The 21,292-nt window shown below is 40.9% G+C and overlaps 1 protein-coding gene across 3 annotated transcripts in view; it reads left to right on the top strand.

The window, feature by feature from the left end:
- STXBP3 (syntaxin binding protein 3) overlaps positions 1–20,791 on the top strand; it is a 55,337-nt gene extending 34,546 nt beyond the window's left edge. For 2 of the 3 annotated variants that reach the window (XM_056523506.1, XM_056523507.1), the window contains exons 13-19: positions 757–837; positions 1,772–1,910; positions 9,819–9,925; positions 13,823–13,915; positions 16,520–16,605; positions 18,479–18,627; positions 20,106–20,791. In XM_056523506.1, coding sequence (XP_056379481.1) covers positions 757–837; positions 1,772–1,910; positions 9,819–9,925; positions 13,823–13,915; positions 16,520–16,605; positions 18,479–18,627; positions 20,106–20,203 — 753 coding nt within the window. In that variant the 3' untranslated portion in view covers positions 20,204–20,791. Of the gene's footprint in view, positions 1–756; positions 838–1,771; positions 1,911–9,818; positions 9,926–11,393; positions 11,416–13,822; positions 13,916–16,519; positions 16,606–18,478; positions 18,628–20,105 lie in introns of those variants that run through there. The other variant, XR_008844793.1, reaches the window with a different exon arrangement.
- The last annotated feature ends 501 nt before the right edge of the window (positions 20,792–21,292 follow it).

The raw sequence follows: 21,292 nt of genomic DNA, 5'->3' as shown, positions 1-21,292 counted from the left end.
CGGTGATAGGCTGAAGCGCCGTGTGACGTACCGGGCTAAAGGAAGTAAACAGCCCCGCCGGCCGATCAGCTGTTGTGGAGCTCCGGGGCAACATATGGAGGAAAGTGAAAGTTTGTTTAGTCTTTTTTTTGCAGCTCGGGCAGGACGGAATAGAAAGTCTGCGCCGGACATCTCCTTTTAAAGCAATCTTAAAGGGATACTCCAGTGGGAATTTTTTTTTTGTAAATCAACTGGTGGCAGAAAGTTAAACAGATTTGTAAATGACTTCTATTAAAAAATCTTAATCCTTCCAGTATTTATTAACAGCTGTATGTTACAGAGGAAATTCTTTCTGATGCCGGTATCAGAAACTGTCCAGAGCAGGAGAAAATCCCCCATAGCAAACCTATCCTGCTCAGTTTGCTATGGGGTTCACGGACAGAGGTGTCAGCAGAGAGCACTGTGGACAAAAAAGAAATTCAAAAAGAAAAGAATTTCATCTGTAGCAAACAGCTGCTAAAAAGTACTGGAAGGGTAAAGATTTTTTAATAGAAGTAATTTACAAATCTGTTTAACTTTCTGGCACCAGTTCATAAAAAAAAAATGTTTTCCACCAGAGTACCCCTTTAAATATTTATCAGCCATACTTTAGGGCCATATAGTGTTATATATAGATGTAGAATGGATTACCAGAGGTTTATTGAGTAGCATAGTATTAGGTTGTTGTTATGGTTGTTGACATAAAAAAAATATATATATATATATTTTATTTTCCAGCAAACTTTACACGTCAGTCTCGCTGAGGATTGTATGAAGAAGTTCCAAGGAAACCTGGAGAAGCTCTGCAAAGTTGAGCAAGTAAGAAAAAATGTTCAGTGTATCTGATGTTGGATGGATCACGTGCCGGTGTTACTGCCGTTTAACCCTTTCACAAGCCTTCGGATTTAGATTTTTTCTTCCTCCTCACCTTCTACCATAAGACCCGTCACGTTTTTATTTTTCATTAACAACATTGTATCAGGGCTTATTATTTGTGTGTGTGTGTGTGTGGTGGGGGGGGGGGGGGGATGACTGCTGAGGCCCCCCGCGATCTTATACAGAGCTGGAGCGGTACATTACAACCCCTCCATATATCTCTATGGAAGAGCTCCGTACAGGAGGGTCGGGGCTCCGTACAGGAGAACGCCGGGGGGTGGGGGATGTGGATGTGGATACGGTTTTTGTATGATACTTCTCCTTTAGGGCATGCTCCCACTTGGCGTATACGCAGCGCATTTCACCCTGCGCAAAATATGCAACGGCAGCGGGAAATACGCTGCATATTCCTCAGTCACCATACACACAAGGCTTTACGGCGGCGGCCCTATGTGTGAGTTTTGGAGGCGGAGCCACGTGTCAGTCACGCTGTCACACGGCCCCGCCTCCAAAACATACACATAGGGCTGCCGCCGGAAAGCCTTGTTTGTATGGTGAGTGAGGGATATTCAGCGTATTTCCCGCTGCACCTGCAGATTTTGCACAGGGTGAAATACGCTGCGTATACACAAAGTGGGAATGTACCCTTAAAAGTACCACTTTTGTGTAGTTCTGGCTTTATGATCTTTTTATTGAAACAATTTTTTTTTTTTTTTTTACTGGAATGTGATGTCACACAAAATCAGTTATTTGGCCTTTTTGTTGTAGATCGGTCTCCTTGGATGTGGGAATATGTCTGTATGATAAGTAGTCTGCATTCTCCTGTTTGTAAACTGGTGTCTTTTCTATCACGATTCATGCTGAACTATATTTTCAGGATCTCGCAGTCGGCACCGATGTAGAGGGGCAGAAGGTGAAGGAACACATGCGCGTCCTGCTGCCAGTATTACTCAATAAAGACTTGGATAAATATGATAAAATCAGGGCCATTCTTCTGTACATCTTTGTGGAAAATGGTGAGTGAGAACATGGGTTATTCAACATACCGTATATACTCGAGTATAAGCCGAGTTTTTCAGCTCGATTTTTCGTGCTGAAAATGCCCCCCTCTGCTTATACTAGAGTGAACTCTCCACCTGTCAATACCAGATGTTTCAAAACTACAACTCCCAGCATGCCCGGACAGCCATCGATTGTCCGGGCATGCTGGGAGTTGTAGTTTTGAAACACTTGGAGGACCGCAGGTTGAAGACCAATGCGGTGTTCATCATCATCCAGACCCCCCCCCCCCCCCCTCCCCCCTTTAGTTTTCTACTCACCTCCCCTCGGTGGGAAGGAAGGGTGAGCTGGTCCGGGCCATCTATGCTGCAGGGACCGTCCGGTGGGGAGGGTTAGTCGTTACGGGCTGTCCATCTTCACCGGGAGGCCCTCTTCTCAGCTCCGGGATCGGCCCCGGACTAGTGACGACGTTGCCTTGATGACGACGCACAGGGACGTCTGTCCTTGCGCATGAACGTCCCTGTGCGTCGTCGTCAAGGCAACGCTGGAAGTTGTAGTTTTGAGGAGATTGACAGGCGGTGATGATGAAGGGGGGGGGGATGATGACAGTAGTCGGGATGATGACAGTGGTCGGGATGATGACGAGGGGGGGGGGTGATGATGACGGGGGTCTGGATGATGACATGGGGGGGGATGATGTATTTCTCACCCTAGGCTTATAGTCGAGTCAATAACTTTTCCTGGGTTTTTGGGGTGAAATTAAGGACCTCTGCTTATATTTGGGTCGGCTTATACTCGAGTATATACGGTACTTGTTTCCCAACCAAGGTGCCTCCAGATATTGCAAACTTACAACTCCCATCATGTTTAAATAACTCACCCGTAATGTGATGGCTGAAACGTCATCCTCCCCCTTTCTCCCTGTATCTAGCTTTCCCACTAATGGTAATTCGGCCCGTGTTTGTAGTAACCCTCGTGTAGGTAGCTTGTCCCTGTAGGTAAGACACCTGAAGATTGGGGAACAAAAATATACAAGACACATTCATCTTCTGAGGTTCCCCACAGTCAATGCAGTCTTCTGCTTCTAGGTCGCACGCAGCTTCTTCCTGCAGCCACTAGAGGCCAGAAGCATCTCTACCTTGTGGATGGGCACAGTGACATCACTCATTGTGTACGCCCTGGGTGACAGGATGCTGCAGGCCTCTACTGACTCTGCAGCCTAGAGGAAATTAAGCCTTGGCGTCCTGGAACGTTTAGTCGCCATCTTCCCCACTGTAGTGCCGAGGTACTCCTGGCGGGTTTTCATAGCACTCCAATTGGGAACGACTGGCGGGTCTGAAAACTGTCATAGGCCATATATGGCCCTCAGTCGCCATTCCCCACTACACCATTAAATGAATGTTGGCTAAACACACAGATTGCAAAAGAACAGACGACTATCTTATTTGTATACGGGTGTCTTCACTATCACTGGTTAGTAGTTGTCTGGTAGCTGCTTAGTCCCCTCTTCCCATAACTTGTATGTATGAAATAATTGGGAGAATATTGTTCGACCAACAGCGATGTAATGTGTATGGCTTCTATGTAATGTGTATGGCTTCTATGTAATGTGTATGGCTTCTATGTGTAATGTGTATGGCTTCTATGTGTAATGTGTATGGCTTCTATGTGTAATGTGTATGGCTTCTATGTGTAATGTGTATGGCTTCTGTGTGTAATGTGTATGGCTTCTATGTGTAATGTGTATGGCTTCTATGTGTAATGTGTATGGCTTCTGTGTAATGTGTATGGCTTCTGTGTGTAATGTGTATGGCTTCTGTGTGTAATGTGTATGGCTTCTATGTAATGTGTATGGCTTCTATGTGTAATGTGTATGGCTTCTGTGTAATGTGTATGGCTTCTATGTGTAATGTGTATGGCTTCTATGTGTAATGTGTATGGCTTCTATGTGTAATGTGTATGGCTTCTGTGTGTAATGTGTATGGCTTCTATGTGTAATGTGTATGGCTTCTATGTGTAATGTGTATGGCTTCTATGTGTAATGTGTATGGCTTCTATATGTAATGTGTATGGCTTCTATGTGTAATGTGTATGGCTTCTATATGTAATGTGTATGGCTTCTATGTGTAATGTGTATGGCTTCTATGTGTAATGTGTATGGCTTCTGTGTGTAATGTGTATGGCTTCTGTGTGTAATGTGTATGGCTTCTGTGTGTAATGTGTATGGCTTCTGTGTGTAATGTGTATGGCTTCTGTGTGTAATGTGTATGGCTTCTATGTGTAATGTGTATGGCTTCTGTGTGTAATGTGTATGGCTTCTGTGTGTAATGTGTATGGCTTCTATGTGTAATGTGTATGGCTTCTATGTGTAATGTGTATGGCTTCTGTGTAATGTGTATGGCTTCTATGTGTAATGTGTATGGCTTCTATGTGTAATGTGTATGGCTTCTATGTGTAATGTGTATGGCTTCTGTGTGTAATGTGTATGGCTTCTGTGTAATGTGTATGGCTTCTGTGTAATGTGTATGGCTTCTATGTGTAATGTGTATGGCTTCTATGTGTAATGTGTATGGCTTCTATGTGTAATGTGTATGGCTTCTATGTGTAATGTGTATGGCTTCTGTGTGTAATGTGTATGGCTTCTATGTGTAATGTGTATGGCTTCTATGTAATGTGTATGGCTTCTATGTAATGTATATGGCTTCTATGTAATGTGTATGGCTTCTATATGTAATGTGTATGGCTTCTGTGTGTAATGTGTATGGCTTCTATGTAATGTGTGTGGCTTCTATGTGTAATGTGTGTGGCTTCTATGTGTAATGTGTGTGGCTTCTATGTGTAATGTGTGTGGCTTCTATGTAATGTGTATGGCTTCTATGTGTAATGTGTATGGCTTCTGTGTGTAATGTGTATGGCTTCTATGTGTAATGTGTATGGCTTCTATGTGTAATGTGTATGGCTTCTATGTGTAATGTGTATGGCTTCTATGTGTAATGTGTATGGCTTCTATGTGTAATGTGTATGGCTTCTGTGTGTAATGTGTATGGCTTCTATGTGTAATGTGTATGGCTTCTATGTGTAATGTGTATGGCTTCTGTGTGTAATGTGTATGGCTTCTATGTGTAATGTGTATGGCTTCTATGTGTAATGTGTATGGCTTCTATGTGTAATGTGTATGGCTTCTATGTGTAATGTGTATGGCTTCTATGTGTAATGTGTATGGCTTCTATGTAATGTGTATGGCTTCTGTGTGTAATGTGTATGGCTTCTGTGTAATGTGTATGGCTTCTATGTGTAATGTGTATGGCTTCTATGTGTAATGTGTATGGCTTCTATGTGTAATGTGTATGGCTTCTATGTGTAATGTGTATGGCTTCTGTGTGTAATGTGTATGGCTTCTATGTGTAATGTGTATGGCTTCTATGTGTAATGTGTATGGCTTCTGTGTGTAATGTGTATGGCTTCTATGTGTAATGTGTATGGCTTCTATGTGTAATGTGTATGGCTTCTATGTGTAATGTGTATGGCTTCTATGTGTAATGTGTATGGCTTCTATGTGTAATGTGTATGGCTTCTATGTAATGTGTATGGCTTCTATGTGTAATGTGTATGGCTTCTATGTGTAATGTGTATGGCTTCTATGTGTAATGTGTATGGCTTCTATGTGTAATGTGTATGGCTTCTATGTGTAATGTGTATGGCTTCTGTGTGTAATGTGTATGGCTTCTATGTAATGTGTATGGCTTCTATGTAATGTGTATGGCTTCTATGTAATGTGTATGGCTTCTATGTGTAATGTGTATGGCTTCTATGTGTAATGTGTATGGCTTCTATGTAATGTGTATGGCTTCTATGTAATGTGTATGGCTTCTATGTAATGTGTATGGCTTCTATGTGTAATGTGTATGGCTTCTGTGTGTAATGTGTATGGCTTCTATGTAATGTGTATGGCTTCTATGTGTAATGTGTATGGCTTCTATGTGTAATGTGTATGGCTTCTATGTGTAATGTGTATGGCTTCTGTGTAATGTGTATGGCTTCTATGTAATGTGTATGGCTTCTGTGTAATGTGTATGGCTTCTATGTGTAATGTGTATGGCTTCTGTGTGTAATGTGTATGGCCTATGTGTAATGTGTATGGCTTCTATGTAATGTGTATGGCTTCTGTGTGTAATGTGTGTGGCTTCTGTGTGTAATGTGTGTGGCTTCTATGTAATGTGTATGGCTTCTATGTGTAATGTGTATGGCTTCTATGTGTAATGTGTATGGCTTCTGTGTAATGTGTATGGCTTCTATGTAATGTGTATGGCTTCTATGTAATGTGTATGGCTTCTGTGTGTAATGTGTATGGCTTCTATGTGTAATGTGTATGGCTTCTGTGTGTAATGTGTATGGCTTCTATGTGTAATGTGTATGGCTTCTATGTGTAATGTGTATGGCTTCTGTGTGTAATGTGTATGGCCTATGTGTAATGTGTATGGCTTCTATGTAATGTGTATGGCTTCTGTGTGTAATGTGTATGGCTTCTATGTAATGTGTATGGCTTCTATGTGTAATGTGTATGGCTTCTGTGTGTAATGTGTATGGCTTCTGTGTGTAATGTGTGTGGCTTCTATGTAATGTGTATGGCTTCTATGTGTAATGTGTATGGCTTCTATGTGTAATGTGTATGGCTTCTATGTGTAATGTGTATGGCTTCTATGTGTAATGTGTATGGCTTCTATGTGTAATGTGTATGGCTTCTATGTGTAATGTGTATGGCTTCTATGGGTAATGTGTATGGCTTCTGTGTGTAATGTGTATGGCTTCTATGGGTAATGTGTATGGCTTCTATGTAATGTGTATGGCTTCTATGTGTATTGTGTATGGCTTCTATGTAATGTGTATGGCTTCTATGTAATGTGTATGGCTTCTATGTGTAATGTGTATGGCTTCTATGTAATGTGTATGGCTTCTATGTGTAATGTGTATGGCTTCTATGTGTAATGTGTATGGCTTCTATGTGTAATGTGTATGGCTTCTGTGTAATGTGTATGGCTTCTATGTGTAATGTGTATGGCTTCTATGTGTAATGTGTATGGCTTCTATGTGTAATGTGTATGGCTTCTATGTGTAATGTGTATGGCTTCTATGTGTAATGTGTATGGCTTCTATGTAATGTGTATGGCTTCTGTGTAATGTGTATGGCTTCTATGTGTAATGTGTATGGCTTCTGTGTGTAATGTGTATGGCTTCTATGTGTAATGTGTATGGCTTCTATGTGTAATGTGTATGGCTTCTATGTAATGTGTATGGCTTCTGTGTGTAATGTGTATGGCTTCTGTGTGTAATGTGTATGGCTTCTATGTGTAATGTGTATGGCTTCTATGTGTAATGTGTATGGCTTCTATGTAATGTGTATGGCTTCTGTGTGTAATGTGTATGGCTTCTGTGTGTAATGTGTATGGCTTCTGTGTGTAATGTGTATGGCTTCTGTGTAATGTGTATGGCTTCTGTGTGTAATGTGTATGGCTTCTATGTGTAATGTGTATGGCTTCTATGTGTAATGTGTATGGCTTCTGTGTGTAATGTGTATGGCTTCTATGTAATGTGTATGGCTTCTATGTGTAATGTGTATGGCTTCTATGTGTAATGTGTATGGCTTCTATGTGTAATGTGTATGGCTTCTGTGTGTAATGTGTATGGCTTCTATGTAATGTGTATGGCTTCTATGTGTAATGTGTATGGCTTCTATGTGTAATGTGTATGGCTTCTATGTGTAATGTGTATGGCTTCTATGTAATGTGTATGGCTTCTGTGTGTAATGTGTATGGCTTCTGTGTAATGTGTATGGCTTCTATGTAATGTGTATGGCTTCTGTGTGTAATGTGTATGGCTTCTGTGTAATGTGTATGGCTTCTATGTAATGTGTATGGCTTCTATGTGTAATGTGTATGGCTTCTATGTGTAATGTGTATGGCTTCTATGTGTAATGTGTATGGCTTCTATGTGTAATGTGTATGGCTTCTATGTAATGTGTATGGCTTCTATGTGTAATGTGTATGGCTTCTGTGTGTAATGTGTATGGCTTCTATGTGTAATGTGTATGGCTTCTATGTAATGTGTATGGCTTCTATGTAATGTGTATGGCTTCTATGTAATGTGTATGGCTTCTATGTAATGTGTATGGCTTCTGTGTGTAATGTGTATGGCTTCTGTGTGTAATGTGTATGGCTTCTATGTGTAATGTGTATGGCTTCTGTGTGTAATGTGTATGGCTTCTGTGTAATGTGTATGGCTTCTATGTGTAATGTGTATGGCTTCTGTGTAATGTGTATGGCTTCTATGTGTAATGTGTATGGCTTCTATGTGTAATGTGTATGGCTTCTATGTGTAATGTGTATGGCTTCTATGTGTAATGTGTATGGCTTCTGTGTGTAATGTGTATGGCTTCTATGTGTAATGTGTATGGCTTCTGTGTGTAATGTGTATGGCTTCTATGTGTAATGTGTATGGCTTCTATGTGTAATGTGTATGGCTTCTATGTAATGTGTATGGCTTCTATGTGTAATGTGTATGGCTTCTATGTAATGTGTATGGCTTCTATGTAATGTGTATGGCTTCTATGTAATGTGTATGGCTTCTATGTAATGTGTATGGCTTCTGTGTGTAATGTGTATGGCTTCTATGTGTAATGTGTATGGCTTCTATGTAATGTGTATGGCTTCTATGTGTAATGTGTATGGCTTCTATGTAATGTGTATGGCTTCTATGTGTAATGTGTATGGCTTCTATGTGTAATGTGTATGGCTTCTATGTAATGTGTATGGCTTCTGTGTGTAATGTGTATGGCTTCTATGTGTAATGTGTGTGGCTTCTATGTGTAATGTGTATGGCTTCTATGTGTAATGTGTATGGCTTCTATGTGTAATGTGTATGGCTTCTATGTGTAATGTGTATGGCTTCTATGTGTAATGTGTGTGGCTTCTATGTGTAATGTGTATGGCTTCTATGTAATGTGTATGGCTTCTATGTGTAATGTGTATGGCTTCTATGTAATGTGTATGGCTTCTATGTGTAATGTGTATGGCTTCTATGTAATGTGTATGGCTTCTATGTAATGTGTATGGCCTATGTGTAATGTGTATGGCTTCTATGTAATGTGTATGGCTTCTATGTGTAATGTGTATGGCTTCTATGTGTAATGTGTATGGCTTCTATGTAATGTGTATGGCTTCTGTGTGTAATGTGTATGGCTTCTATGTGTAATGTGTATGGCTTCTGTGTGTAATGTGTATGGCTTCTATGTGTAATGTGTATGGCTTCTATGTGTAATGTGTATGGCTTCTATGTAATGTGTATGGCTTCTATGTGTAATGTGTATGGGCAGCTTTAGACTCCCTTATATACTTTGCTTTACAAGGTATTGAACTGCAGCCATTTTCCACAGTGTCTCTATATTCACCCAGACATTTAAAGGGTTACTAAAATAAAAAAAATAAAAAAGCTTCTGACATGTAGCCTACAAGTCAAATTTTTGGATCGAATCGGGCCTCGCTCCTGGGACCCGCTCGGATCAGTAACTCTTAGGCTATGGTCGTACAGCATAAAATGTGTGGAATGTCACTTCCCACATGTGAATAATCTGGCAGGCGCAAGGACCACTCGGAAATGCAAAGTCTCATAGACGGCAATGCATTTCCAAGCATAATCTGCGAAAAAGAATAGACGGGTCTGGTCTTTTTGTTGATGCCGGAATCTGGATTTCCACTGTGTAAACAGTGCAGCAGAATCCCATTGACATTTTTATTTCACTTATTAACACTTTAAGGCACTGATGGGGAACCTGAGGCCGATGAGCGCCCATCATTCAGTCTTTGTCTGCATCTCGGCGCTGTGCAGAATGTTTGTGTAGTAAAATATATTCTCTCCTTCCCCATCTAAAGGAACAACTCAGGAGAACTTAGACCGACTTATCCAGCATGCTAAGATTGAGGGGGACGGCGATGTGCTGAAAAATTGGAAATACGTTGGAGTTCCTATAGTTCCCAAGGTAAGATTGTTGGTAACTAGTTTAAAGGGGTACTCCACTGGAATTATTTTTTTTTTTATTTTTTTTTTTAAGTCAACTGGTGTCAGAAAGTTAAACAGATTTGTGAATTACTTCTATTTAATAAGCTTAATCCTTCCAGTACTTATTAGCTGCTGAATACTACAGAGAAAATGTATTTTCTTATTTGAGCACAGTGCTCTCTGCTGACATCACGAGCACAGTGCTCTCTGCTGACATCACGAGCACAGTGCTCTCTGCTGACATCACGAGCACAGTGCTCTCTGCTGACATCTCAGTCCATTTTAGGAACTGTCCAGAGCAGCATATGTTTGCTATGAGGATTTTCTCCTACTCTGGACTTAAAATGGACAGAGATGTCAGCAGAGAGCACTGTGCTCGTAATGTCAGCAGAGAGCTCTGTGTTCCAAAAAGAAAAGAATTTCCTCTGTTGTATTCAGCAGCTAATAAGTACTGGAAGGATTAAGATTTTTTTTAATAGAAGTAATTTACAAATCTGTTTAACTTTCTGGCACCAGTTGATTAAAATAAAAAAAAGAGTTTTCCACCGGAGTACCCCTTTAAAGGAGTACTCCGGCCCTAGACATCTGATCCCCTATCTAAAGGATAGTGGATAAGATGTCTCATCGTGGGGGACCCCAGCAGATCTCTGTGCAGCACCTGGCGTTCGTTTAGAACGGTGGGTAAGGAGTCGTGACATCACGGCAACGCCCCTCATGACGCCATGCCCCCTCAATGCAAGTCTATGGGAGGGGGCGTGGCGTAACATCACAAGGGGCCTGGCCATGACGTCACGACTTCTTGCCGTTCCGAACGCTGTGACAGCAGAGTACCCCTTTAAATAAATAGAAAGAGATGGACATAGACTAAAAGCAGATGACCTTCAAAAGCCGCATGTTGTTGTTACGCCCCATTTTTAGTTTTCTTTACTGCAACCAAGATCTGTTCCATTGACTAATGTTTCCATCATGTTAATTTTTTGGTAATAATTCAGAAAAGCACTAACTTCTTAAAGGGGTATTCCATCTTAAAACACTTATTGACAATCAAGTGTGGGTCCAACTACTGGGACCGCTACAATCTTGAATGGGCACTGGTCTCAGAATAGAGAGGTAAGTGTATGTACTCTGCTATCTTCGGGAGTCCATGAACAATAAATGGAGCCGTGTAATCCCATGTGCACCCCGCCTCTCCAGTCCCTGCAGTTTGGCGCTTCTTCCCTATTCAGTCTATAAGGGATTTGTACAGTGTGCCGACCATGCAGGGAATTGTAGCTTGGCAAAAACTGGAGACGCGCGGTTTGGAAAACGCCGGATTCGTGCTTTATATTGGAATACCCCTTTAATCTGGCCGGAAACAAACGCACAACTTCTTCAAAGCTTCTGTCATTGCTTCCTGCTCTTGTTTTGTCTTCTCTTTGAACTAATCCTTTTCTTTATTCTTTTCTAAGACTGTCTGTGTTGGGGATCCAGGTCAGTTATACATACCCTGTGTGTTCTGCTCCATTCGAAGTATTTATCATCTGTCTGTATGCACTTTTACCTACATTTATTGTTGGATATATTCCCTTCCAGCATACTCCTGCATGCAAAGATGGATTAGAGAAGTATAAATCCAGCCCAAGGCCATTAAAGGGGTACGCCGCTGGAAAACAATAAATATATATATATATTTTTTTCTTTTATTATTAATAAAAATTATATATATTATTAATAAAGATAAAAATATATATATATATATATATATATATATATATATATATAATTTTTTTTTTTTTTTTTTATTATTAATAAAAATAATATATATATTATTAATAAAGATAATATATAGATATAGAGATAGATAGATTTATTTATTTTAAATCAACAGGTGCCAGAAATTTAAACAGATTATAAATTACTTCTATTTAAAAATTTTAATCCTTCCAGTACTTATCCGCTGCTGTATACTACACAGGAAGTTCTTTTCTTTTTGAATTTCCTTTCTCTCTGACCACACTGCTCTCTGCTGACACCTCTGTCCATGTCAGGAACTGTCCAGAGTAGGAGCAAATCCCCATAGCAAACCTCTCCTGCTCTGGACAGTTCCTGAAATGGACAGAGGTGTCAGCAGAGAGCAGTGTGGTCAGAGAGAAAGGAAATTCAAAAAGAAAAGAACTTCCTGTGGAGCATACAGCAGCTGATAAGTACTGGAAGGATTAAGATTTTTAAATAGAAGTCATTTTCAAATCTGTTTAACTTTCTGGCACCAGTTAATAAAAAAAAATAAAAAAGTTTACCACCGGAGTACCCCTTTTAACGTACAGGTCATTGGGTTGCTATCATGTGCCCAGTCACTTTTATTGTATTTAGGAGCATAATGAGTAACCATGGACCACCACACACAATAAGCTTGTGATTATTCGGGTACCGTGTGATGTCACAGGGACAGTCCAAAAGTGCATGCTGCGATGTCATGGATCAGGCCTAAAAGTGCACACACTGATATTATGGATCCGGCCAAAAGTGCCCATTGTGATGTCACCGGGACAGGCCAAAAGTGCCCATTGTGATGTCACCGGGACAGGCCAAAAGTGCCCATTGTGATGTCACAGGGACAGGCCAAAAGTGCCCATTGTGATGTCACCGGGACAGGCCAAAAGTGCCCATTGTGATGTCACCGGGACAGGCCAAAAGTGCCCATTGTGATGTCACCGGGACAGGCCAAAAGTGCACACACTGATATCATGGATCAGGCCTAAAAGTGCCCATTGTGATGTCACAGGGACAGGCCAAAAGTGCCCATTGTGATGTCACAGGGACAGGCCAAAAGTGCCCATTGTGATGTCACCGGGACAGGCCAAAAGTGCCCATTGTGATGTCACCGGGACAGGCCAAAAGTGCCCATTGTGATGTCACCGGGACAGGCCAAAAGTGCCCATTGTGATGTCACCGTGACAGGCCAAAAGTGCCCATTGTGATGTCACCGGGACAGGCCAAAAGTGCCCATTGTGATGTCACCGGGACAGGCCAAAAGTACACATTGTGATAGAGCCCTGCATCGGGATTGGGATCCCTCAGGTCCCGCAGGAGCCAATAAAAAAAACTTGTGGGCAGTAATACGGTTGCCCTAGTAGTTGCCACTCATGACTACTGTGAGAGTTTTTCTGGGCCACATTACTACTGTGACATTGGGGGCCGCTCATCTCACTGGCTACATTGCCCCTCGTCGCCCTTTGCATGTCTGTTATCGCCTTCTTACGCTGTGTATACTACTATATATCTTCCTGTTTTTGGTATATACTCTTTGTTGCATTTTGCTTTGTCTTACATCCGGCATTAGGCATTTATCTGCCTTCTAAGCTTCTATACTTCAGTTTCGCAAAGAAAACATTCTGTTTTAGGTTTTCCGATCAATTTTAATCTTTAAGAAAATGTATCCCCTGTTCCGTATCTGATCTTTTGGGGTCTATCTCAGTGATTCCCAATCAGTGCGCCTCCAGCTGTTGCAAAACTACAACTCTCGGCATGCCCGGACAGCCTTTGGCTGTCCGGGCATGCTGGGAGTTGTAGTTTTGCAACAGCTGGAGGCACACTGGTTGGGAAACGTTGTTCTAACCGCCGGACTCCCTGCCGAGCCCCATAGTGAGTGAACACTGCTGCAGAGCATACGAGATCTGTGCCATAAGGCTCCTATGGATATATTATTTTATTTTATTAATAATAATAATAATATTAATAATAATTAATTATTATTATTTTAATATAAAATTCCAATAATATTGGAAAATTTGTTGTTCCAACCTCTTTATGATAATGTGATTGATTATATACGTGCGATGGAAGAACAGAACTACTAAAATGGTTTGATTTAAAAAAAAAAAAATACATTTTGTTTTAGTCTTCACAGCGTAAACCTCCCAGAAGGGACCGATCAAGAGAAGAAACCTTTCAGCTGTCTAGATGGACGCCTGTCATAAAAGATGTCATTGAGGTAGGAGAGGACCATCATAGTCCTCCTTAGACAAGTGGAGGCCATGTTGACGTGTTGTCTTATTGAAAAAAAAATTAAAAATAAAATAAAATGTAAAAAAAAAAATATATATATATATATATATATATATATTATATAATATATTTTTTATTATATTTATATATTTTTTTTAATTAAACATTCTACAGTAAATTGACAGATTTGCACATTACTGAATCATTAAAAAAAAAAAAAAAACTTATATAACCCCTTATTTTTAAGTTTTCGGTATTTCCTCCTCGCCTTCAAAAGATCGTAACTCACAGACTAGTATGAGGGCTTGTTTTTTTTTTTTTCTTGCCCGACCAGTTGTCCGTTGTAATGCCATCACTCACTTAACCATAAAATGTATGGCGCAACCAAAAAAATACTATTTGTGTGGGGAAATTACGCGTTCACACCGTACAATTTACGGTAAAAATTACATGTTCTTTATTCTTTGGGTCAATACGATTAAAATGATACCCATGATTTATATACTTTTCTATTACTGTTGCGCTTAAAAAAAAAAAATCACTAACTTATAAACCAAATGAGTGTGTTTTTAAAATCCCCCTATTTTAAAGACCTATAACTTTTTTCATTTTTCCGTATAAGTGGCGGTATGAGGGCTCATTTTTTTTGTGCCGTGATCTGTACTTTTTATTGATACCATATTTGCTTATATAAAACTTTTTTTAATACATTTTTGATCAACTTTTTTTGGAATAAAAAGTTATAAAAAAAAGCAGCAATTTTGGACTTTTTTCACCGCACGGTATCATTAACATTATATTTTAATAGTTCGGATATTTACGCACGCGGCGATACCGAATATGTTTATTTTTAAAAAAAATGTAATTTTTTTTTAATTGATTTTTTTTTTTTTTTTTTACACTTTTTGGGGGTGAAATTGGGAAAATGGGACAATTTACATTTTTATTGGGGGAGGGGATTTAAATTTTTTTTTTTTTTTTACTATTTGTACATAGCTTTGAACAGTATTAGCAATCAAATGATTGCTATAAATAGTCCCCTGTCGGGACTATTAAAGTGTAAAAATAAATGTACAAAAAGTAAAAAAAAAAAAACTTTTTGTACATTTATTTTTACACTTTAATAGTCCCAACATGGGGACTACAGTATTTATAGCAATCATTTGATTGCTAATACTGTTCAGTGCTATGTACAAAAAGTTAAAAAAAAAATAATAATTAAATCCCTTCCCCCAATAAAATTGTAAATTGTCCCATTTTCCCAATTTCACCCCCAAAAAGTTATAATTTTTTTTAATAAACATATTCAGTATCGCCGCGTGCGTAAATATCCAAACTATTAAAATATAATGTTATCTGCTCGATCGCAGACCAGAGCAGAAGACCCGTGGAAGGGAGCGGAGGCAGGTGAGGGGACCTCCGGCTGCCGTTCTGGATGATCGGATCGCCGCGACAGCGCTGCGGGCGATCCGATCATCCATTTTAGTGACTGCAGCGCTGCAGATGCCGTGATCTGTATTGATCACGGCATCTGAGGGGTTAATGGCGGACATCCGCGCGATCGTGGATGTCAGCCATTACCGGCGGGTCCCTGGCTGCTATCAGAATCCGGGACCTGCTGCGCATGATGCCGGCATCGCTCTAATGCTCGCGGTCATGTATAGGACGTAAATGTACGTCCTGGTGCGTTAAGTACCACCGCACCAGGATGTACATTTACCTGCGTCGTTAAGGGGTGGGGAGGGGGGGGGCTGGTTTGAGGTTCTCACTTAAAGGGGTGCTCAGCCGGAAAACATCTTATCCCCTTGGAGTTTCCGTGTACCTGACGTCACGCCACGCCCCCTCTATTCGTGTTTATTGTAGGGGGCGTGATGGCCAGAATGTAGCCTTCACGCCTCCTCCCATAGACATGAATGGAGGGGTTGTTGCAGCTCTGTGCAGCGCATGACCGGAGTGCCGCAGTGGAGATCGCGGGGGTCCCCAGCAGCGGGACTTCCACGATTAGACATCTTATCCCCTATCCTTTGGATAAGATGTTTTCCGATGGAGTACCACTTTAACATAGTGATTTTTCCCTGGAAAACTATTATTTTTTTGTTTTTTGTTTTTCAATCAACTGGTGCCGGAAAGTTAAAAAAAATTGTAAATTACTTGTATTTAAAAATCTTATTCCTTCCAGTACTTATCAGCGGCTGTATTTTCCAGAGGAAGTTCTTTTCTTTTTGAATTTCCTTTCTGTCTGACCACAGTGCTCTCTGCTGACACCTCTGTCCATTTTAGGAACTGTCCAGAGCAGGATAAGTTTCCTATGGGGATTTGCTCCTACTCTGGACAGTTCCTAAAATGGACAGAGGTGTCAGCAGAGAGCACTGGAGTTAGACTGAAAGGAAATTCGAAAAGAAAAGAACTTCCTCTGGAGAATACAGCAGCTGATAAGTACTGGAAATATAAAGATTTTAAAATAGAAGCAATTTACAAATCTGTTTAACTTCCCGGCACCAGTTGATTTAAAAAAAATAAATAAATAAATAAACTGTTTTTCAGGGGAGTACCCCTTTAACATATTGTTTGGTTGCTTGAATTTTTAAAGGACAATATAGAAAATAAGCTGGATTCCCGGGAGTGGCCGTACTGTTCGGAGTGTCCTGCTGCATGGAATGGCTCCGGGGCTGTAAGGTTAGTCTAGAAATTTTCTGTAGCCTTAAAGGAAATGTATCACTTAGGGGGAGATTTATCAAAACCTGTGCAGAGGAAGAGTGGTGCAGTTGCCCATAGCAACCAATCAGATTGCTTCTTTCATTTTCCACAGGCCTCTTTAGAGGCCTGTGGAAAATGAAAGAAGCAATCTGATTGGTTGCTATGGGCAACTGCACCACTCTTCCTCTGCACCACTCTTCCTCTGCACCACTCTTCCTCTGCATGCGTTAAAAACATATATGTTGGCCAAAAAACATGTTTGTCCACAAGCTATTACATTTTTATGGGCATCTTTAGAAGTGATGATTTATGAAGTTATTCACATACCCTGGACATCATAAGGAGGGATCTTCTACTCAAGCTACCACTCTGAGCCAAAACATTCTGGCAGACTTAAATGGCCACTATCAGATCCCAAAACTTTGTTACTGATTAAAATGTAAAGATCTTTTGTAATATGGTTGTTTAAATGTTTTTTTTGAATATTTAATAAAGAAAATGGCTCCTGAAAATCCCACCACTAGGGGTCCCCATACCAACTGGGACACTAACCAATCCTGCAACAGCATCCGGCTTGTCAATCAGTCATGGACAAGAAATGACTCATGGACCAGGCGTGAGCTGAGGTGTAGATTTGCAACAGCTGCTCTAGATCCCATCATATTAAATTCCTTTTAAAGGGGTACTCCACTGCCAGACATCTTATCCCCTATCCAAAGAAAAAGAGGACTGGCTGCTGACCGCCCCCCTCCCCTCCGCGATCTCCTGCAGCGCCCGGTGTTCTAACATGTTTGACATGTCACAGAGACATTAAAAGTTTTTAAGAGGGTACTCAAGGTAAAAAAAAATATATATATATATAAATATACACTCCAGCACTCCAAAAATAGTGAAAAAATGCAAAAAAGTGGATTTATTTAACCCATGTTCAAGCAGCAATGTTTCAATTCCTCAATAGAATCATTTTCAATCATTTCCTGCTTGAAAATGATTTTATTAAAGGGGTTCTCCGGTGCTTACACATCTTTTCCCCTATCCAAAGGAGTGTGGGGGGCGGGGCTGTGATGTCACACGCCGTCGGCCCTGTGGTCACCTGTAATCAGACCCGGAGCGAACACGCTCCAGGGACTGATTATAAACGGGGTGCCGCGTGCAAGATCACGGGGGTCCCCAGTGGTGGGACTCCCCCGATCAGGCATCTTATCCCCTATCCTTTGGATAGGGGATAAGATGTCTAAGCACCGGAGTACCCCTTTAAGGAATTGAAACCTTGCTGCTTGAACATGGGTTAAATCCACTTTTTTGAATTTCTTTACTATTTTTGGACTGCTGCATTGCTATTTGTTTATATGAGGAAACCCTGATCAGGTTTGGACCACTGGCACCCACCTGAAAACTATATTTTTGTAATGCTGCTTCACATTCTGTGAGTGTGTGTATATATATATTGTGATGACTTGCTCTTGCAAATAGGTGCGGTTCCAGTATAGAGGCAAGGAGGGCAGTGAGATTCAGGGTGTGATTGGCTGAGGCTGTACACACCTCTGACTCGGTGCAGGGCAGAAACCATGTGGTCTGTGGCTCTCAGGAGGGTGGGGGCTGCTTTCAGAGAGGGACTTGGAAGACACACAGTGACAACTGAAATAGGGGAAACTGCTATATATGCCTATTGAATGATATGTATACATTTCAATAGGGTTGATATGAGGAAAAGGGATTTAGTTCCCCGGAGTACCCCTTTTTAAGGCTGTTTGAGTGTCAGTAAAGGAAAAACTAACACAAGTGGGAACTAACCTTACCCGCGACTGATATCTTCATGTAACCTGAATATTACCATCTGCTTTTCCTTCAGTGCTCGACAAAAGCACAACACAATAAACCGGGAGGACAAGAAAACCGTATCCAAGCTGATTATCTTTGTACTCGGCGGGATCACGTACTCCGAAATACGTTGTGCATATGAAGTGTCACAAGCCAATAAGTTTGTCCAGGTTATAATTGGTAAGTATTACAATTCATCAGTGACTTTTTTTTCTTAGCCATTATATTTGGGGATATGTAGGGTGTCAGTAAGCCTCAGAATTTTCTAATTTGTTTTGTGACCCTTCACCCCCCTTACCCCCCACTTTTGGTTTAGAAATACAGGATCCGTTAGATTCTACTATAAGAGGGATGAACTGTGCGGCCTCACTCACTGGAGAAACATTGGGGCTCCTCAGCCATTTGGTTTCAAGTAGCACCCTCCAAGTGCTACTTCCCTGTTCAAAAAAGTATTATTAATAATACATACACCCTAGATTGTGTTTCTCTCGGGGACACCTTATGCTTTATAGGTACCTTTTTAAAAAGGGAATGTTTTTTTAATTCGAAAATGACTTTTTGTGTAAACCATATTTTTTTTGGTTTACATTGTTTCCACAAGGGCTAAAATTCAGCTTAGATTTCCAGTTTTGTACAGCTCAGTTCCCATTAATTCCTTTTGTTTGAGGAACAGTGTGAAAGGTGACACAAGTAGTGAGATAACACTGGATTCTCCACCATTCACAGCAGAGCTCTGCACAGTCCCCCTGCTCCCTATACCTCTAGGTCACAAAGAATTATCAGTAGCATCTCCAATTCATCTGAATGGGACAGCTCCTGTCTATTCTTGTCCGTGTCCATAGGTCCTGCCGTAAAGCAAATCACTAAATGCTCTCAAAAACGACTCGGGCAAGATGGCAGCTCTCATATTAATGCACAAAAATTAACTAAAATTGCAATCAGAAAATAGAAACAGATTAGAAGAAAAGAATGTTTCCATATCTGCCTCTAACCATGTAAAACTAGATGATACATTCCCTTTAGAGTAAGGGCCCCACGGGCCGTATTTGCTGCAGCTGATTTTGCTACCCATTGACTTCAATTTACTACTTTGCTACCCATTGACTTCAGTGGGTAGGAAAATATGCAGCAGCAAATATGGCCCGTGTGACCCTACCTTAAAAGTTTTGATCAATCTTCCGCAAGCGGAAATTCAGAAGTGTGAATGGGAGTGCGGAATCCCATAGAAGTCTATGGAATTAAATTTGAGGCGGAATTCCGCAAGAGGAAAATTAGAAGTGTGAATGGGAGTGCGGAATCCCATAGAAGTCTATTGGGGTTTACTTGAGGCGGAATTCCGCAAGTGGAAATTCTGCCATGTGACTAGACCCTAAGGCTGGGTTCACACTGTGGAATCTCTGGGCAGAATTTCTGCTGGAGATCGAGCCGGCAGCACTAGGACCGTGTGGTCTGCATTGCCGTCCCCATAGATGTCAATGCATTTCCGAGCAGATCTCCCAAAAGATCCACCCAGAAATGCATTGCAGTCTATAGGGGACTGCAATGCAGTCCGCTCGGTCCTAGTGCCGCCTGCTCGATCTCCAGCATAAATTCTGCCCAGAGATTCGGCAGTGTGAACCCAGCCTAACTGTGATTTTTTTCTTCCCGTTCCTCTCCAGGTTCCACTCATATTATAACCCCCAAGAAAATGCTGGACGATGTGAAGAACCTCACGAAACCTCACGTCCCTAAAGAAACGTTCACCATAATGGAATAAAACACTATAACTTGTTCGCTGTTTCCAGACCTTTTCTGACACGGTAACCTGTCTGCACACTTGAGTTCTACAGGTGTCAGGCTTTCCTGCAGCTACTTGGCATTATGCTTCAACAATTCTATCTACAAACTGGAAATTTGGGCAGAAAAGTAAAAATTGCCCCAGGAACATGCATGTTCCCCGCACCATGAAATGACCACTGATGTTCTCCCCACAGCACTGTAGTGGATATCATTGTACAGCTCAAGATAGGTTTTATTGCTTTGTGATTGGCCTATAATATATTGTGTATGTATGTGTATATCTTTTCTTAAAATTCGGGATATACTGTATAATTGTGTTTTCCATGATTGATTGTGAGATTGGGTTCACTGTAACACGATAGAAAATTTATTTATACATCCATCTTGTGGCGTCAATCATGGCTGTCGCTTCTGGTGTTCAGGCCGGGCCTTGTAGCCATAATACGGATGCAAAAATGCATCTGAATTATGCTAATCTGTACTCGGCCCTAAAGGGGTACTCCGGTGAAAAACTGTTTTTTCCATATCAACTGGCCCCAGAAAGTTAAACAGATTTGTAAATTACTTTTATAAAAAAAAAAACTTAATCCTACCAGTACTTATCAGCTGCTTAAGTTGAGTTGTTCATTTCTGTCTGACCACAGTGCTCTCTGCTGACACCTCTGTCTGTCTCAGGAATTGTCCAAAGTAGGCGTAAATCCCTATAGCAAACCTCTCCTGCTCTGGACAGTTCCTGAGACAGACAGAGGTGTCAGCAGAGAGCACTATGGTCAGACAGAAATGGAAAAACTCAACTTCAGCAGTTGATAAGTACTGGTAGGATTAATATTTTTTTAATAGAAGTAATTTACAAATCTGTGCAACTTTCTGGAGCCAGTTAATATGAAAAATAGTTTTTCACCGGAATATCCCTTTAAAGGTGTAGTCTAGCTTAAAAAAAAAAAAAAAAGTATCCCCTATCTTCAGGATAGGGGATAAATGTCAGATTGTGTGGGTTCCAACCACTGGGACTCCTTGCCATCTTCTGCATGGCACCCTGCCTCAGTGTTCGTGTATCTCTGGCTCT

Source organism: Hyla sarda, chromosome 6, assembly GCF_029499605.1.
Source record: "Hyla sarda isolate aHylSar1 chromosome 6, aHylSar1.hap1, whole genome shotgun sequence".
NCBI classification, from domain to species: Eukaryota; Metazoa; Chordata; class Amphibia; order Anura; family Hylidae; genus Hyla; species Hyla sarda.
Note: the sequence above shows the minus strand (reverse complement) of the source record. Positions and strands in the feature narration are given on the sequence as shown.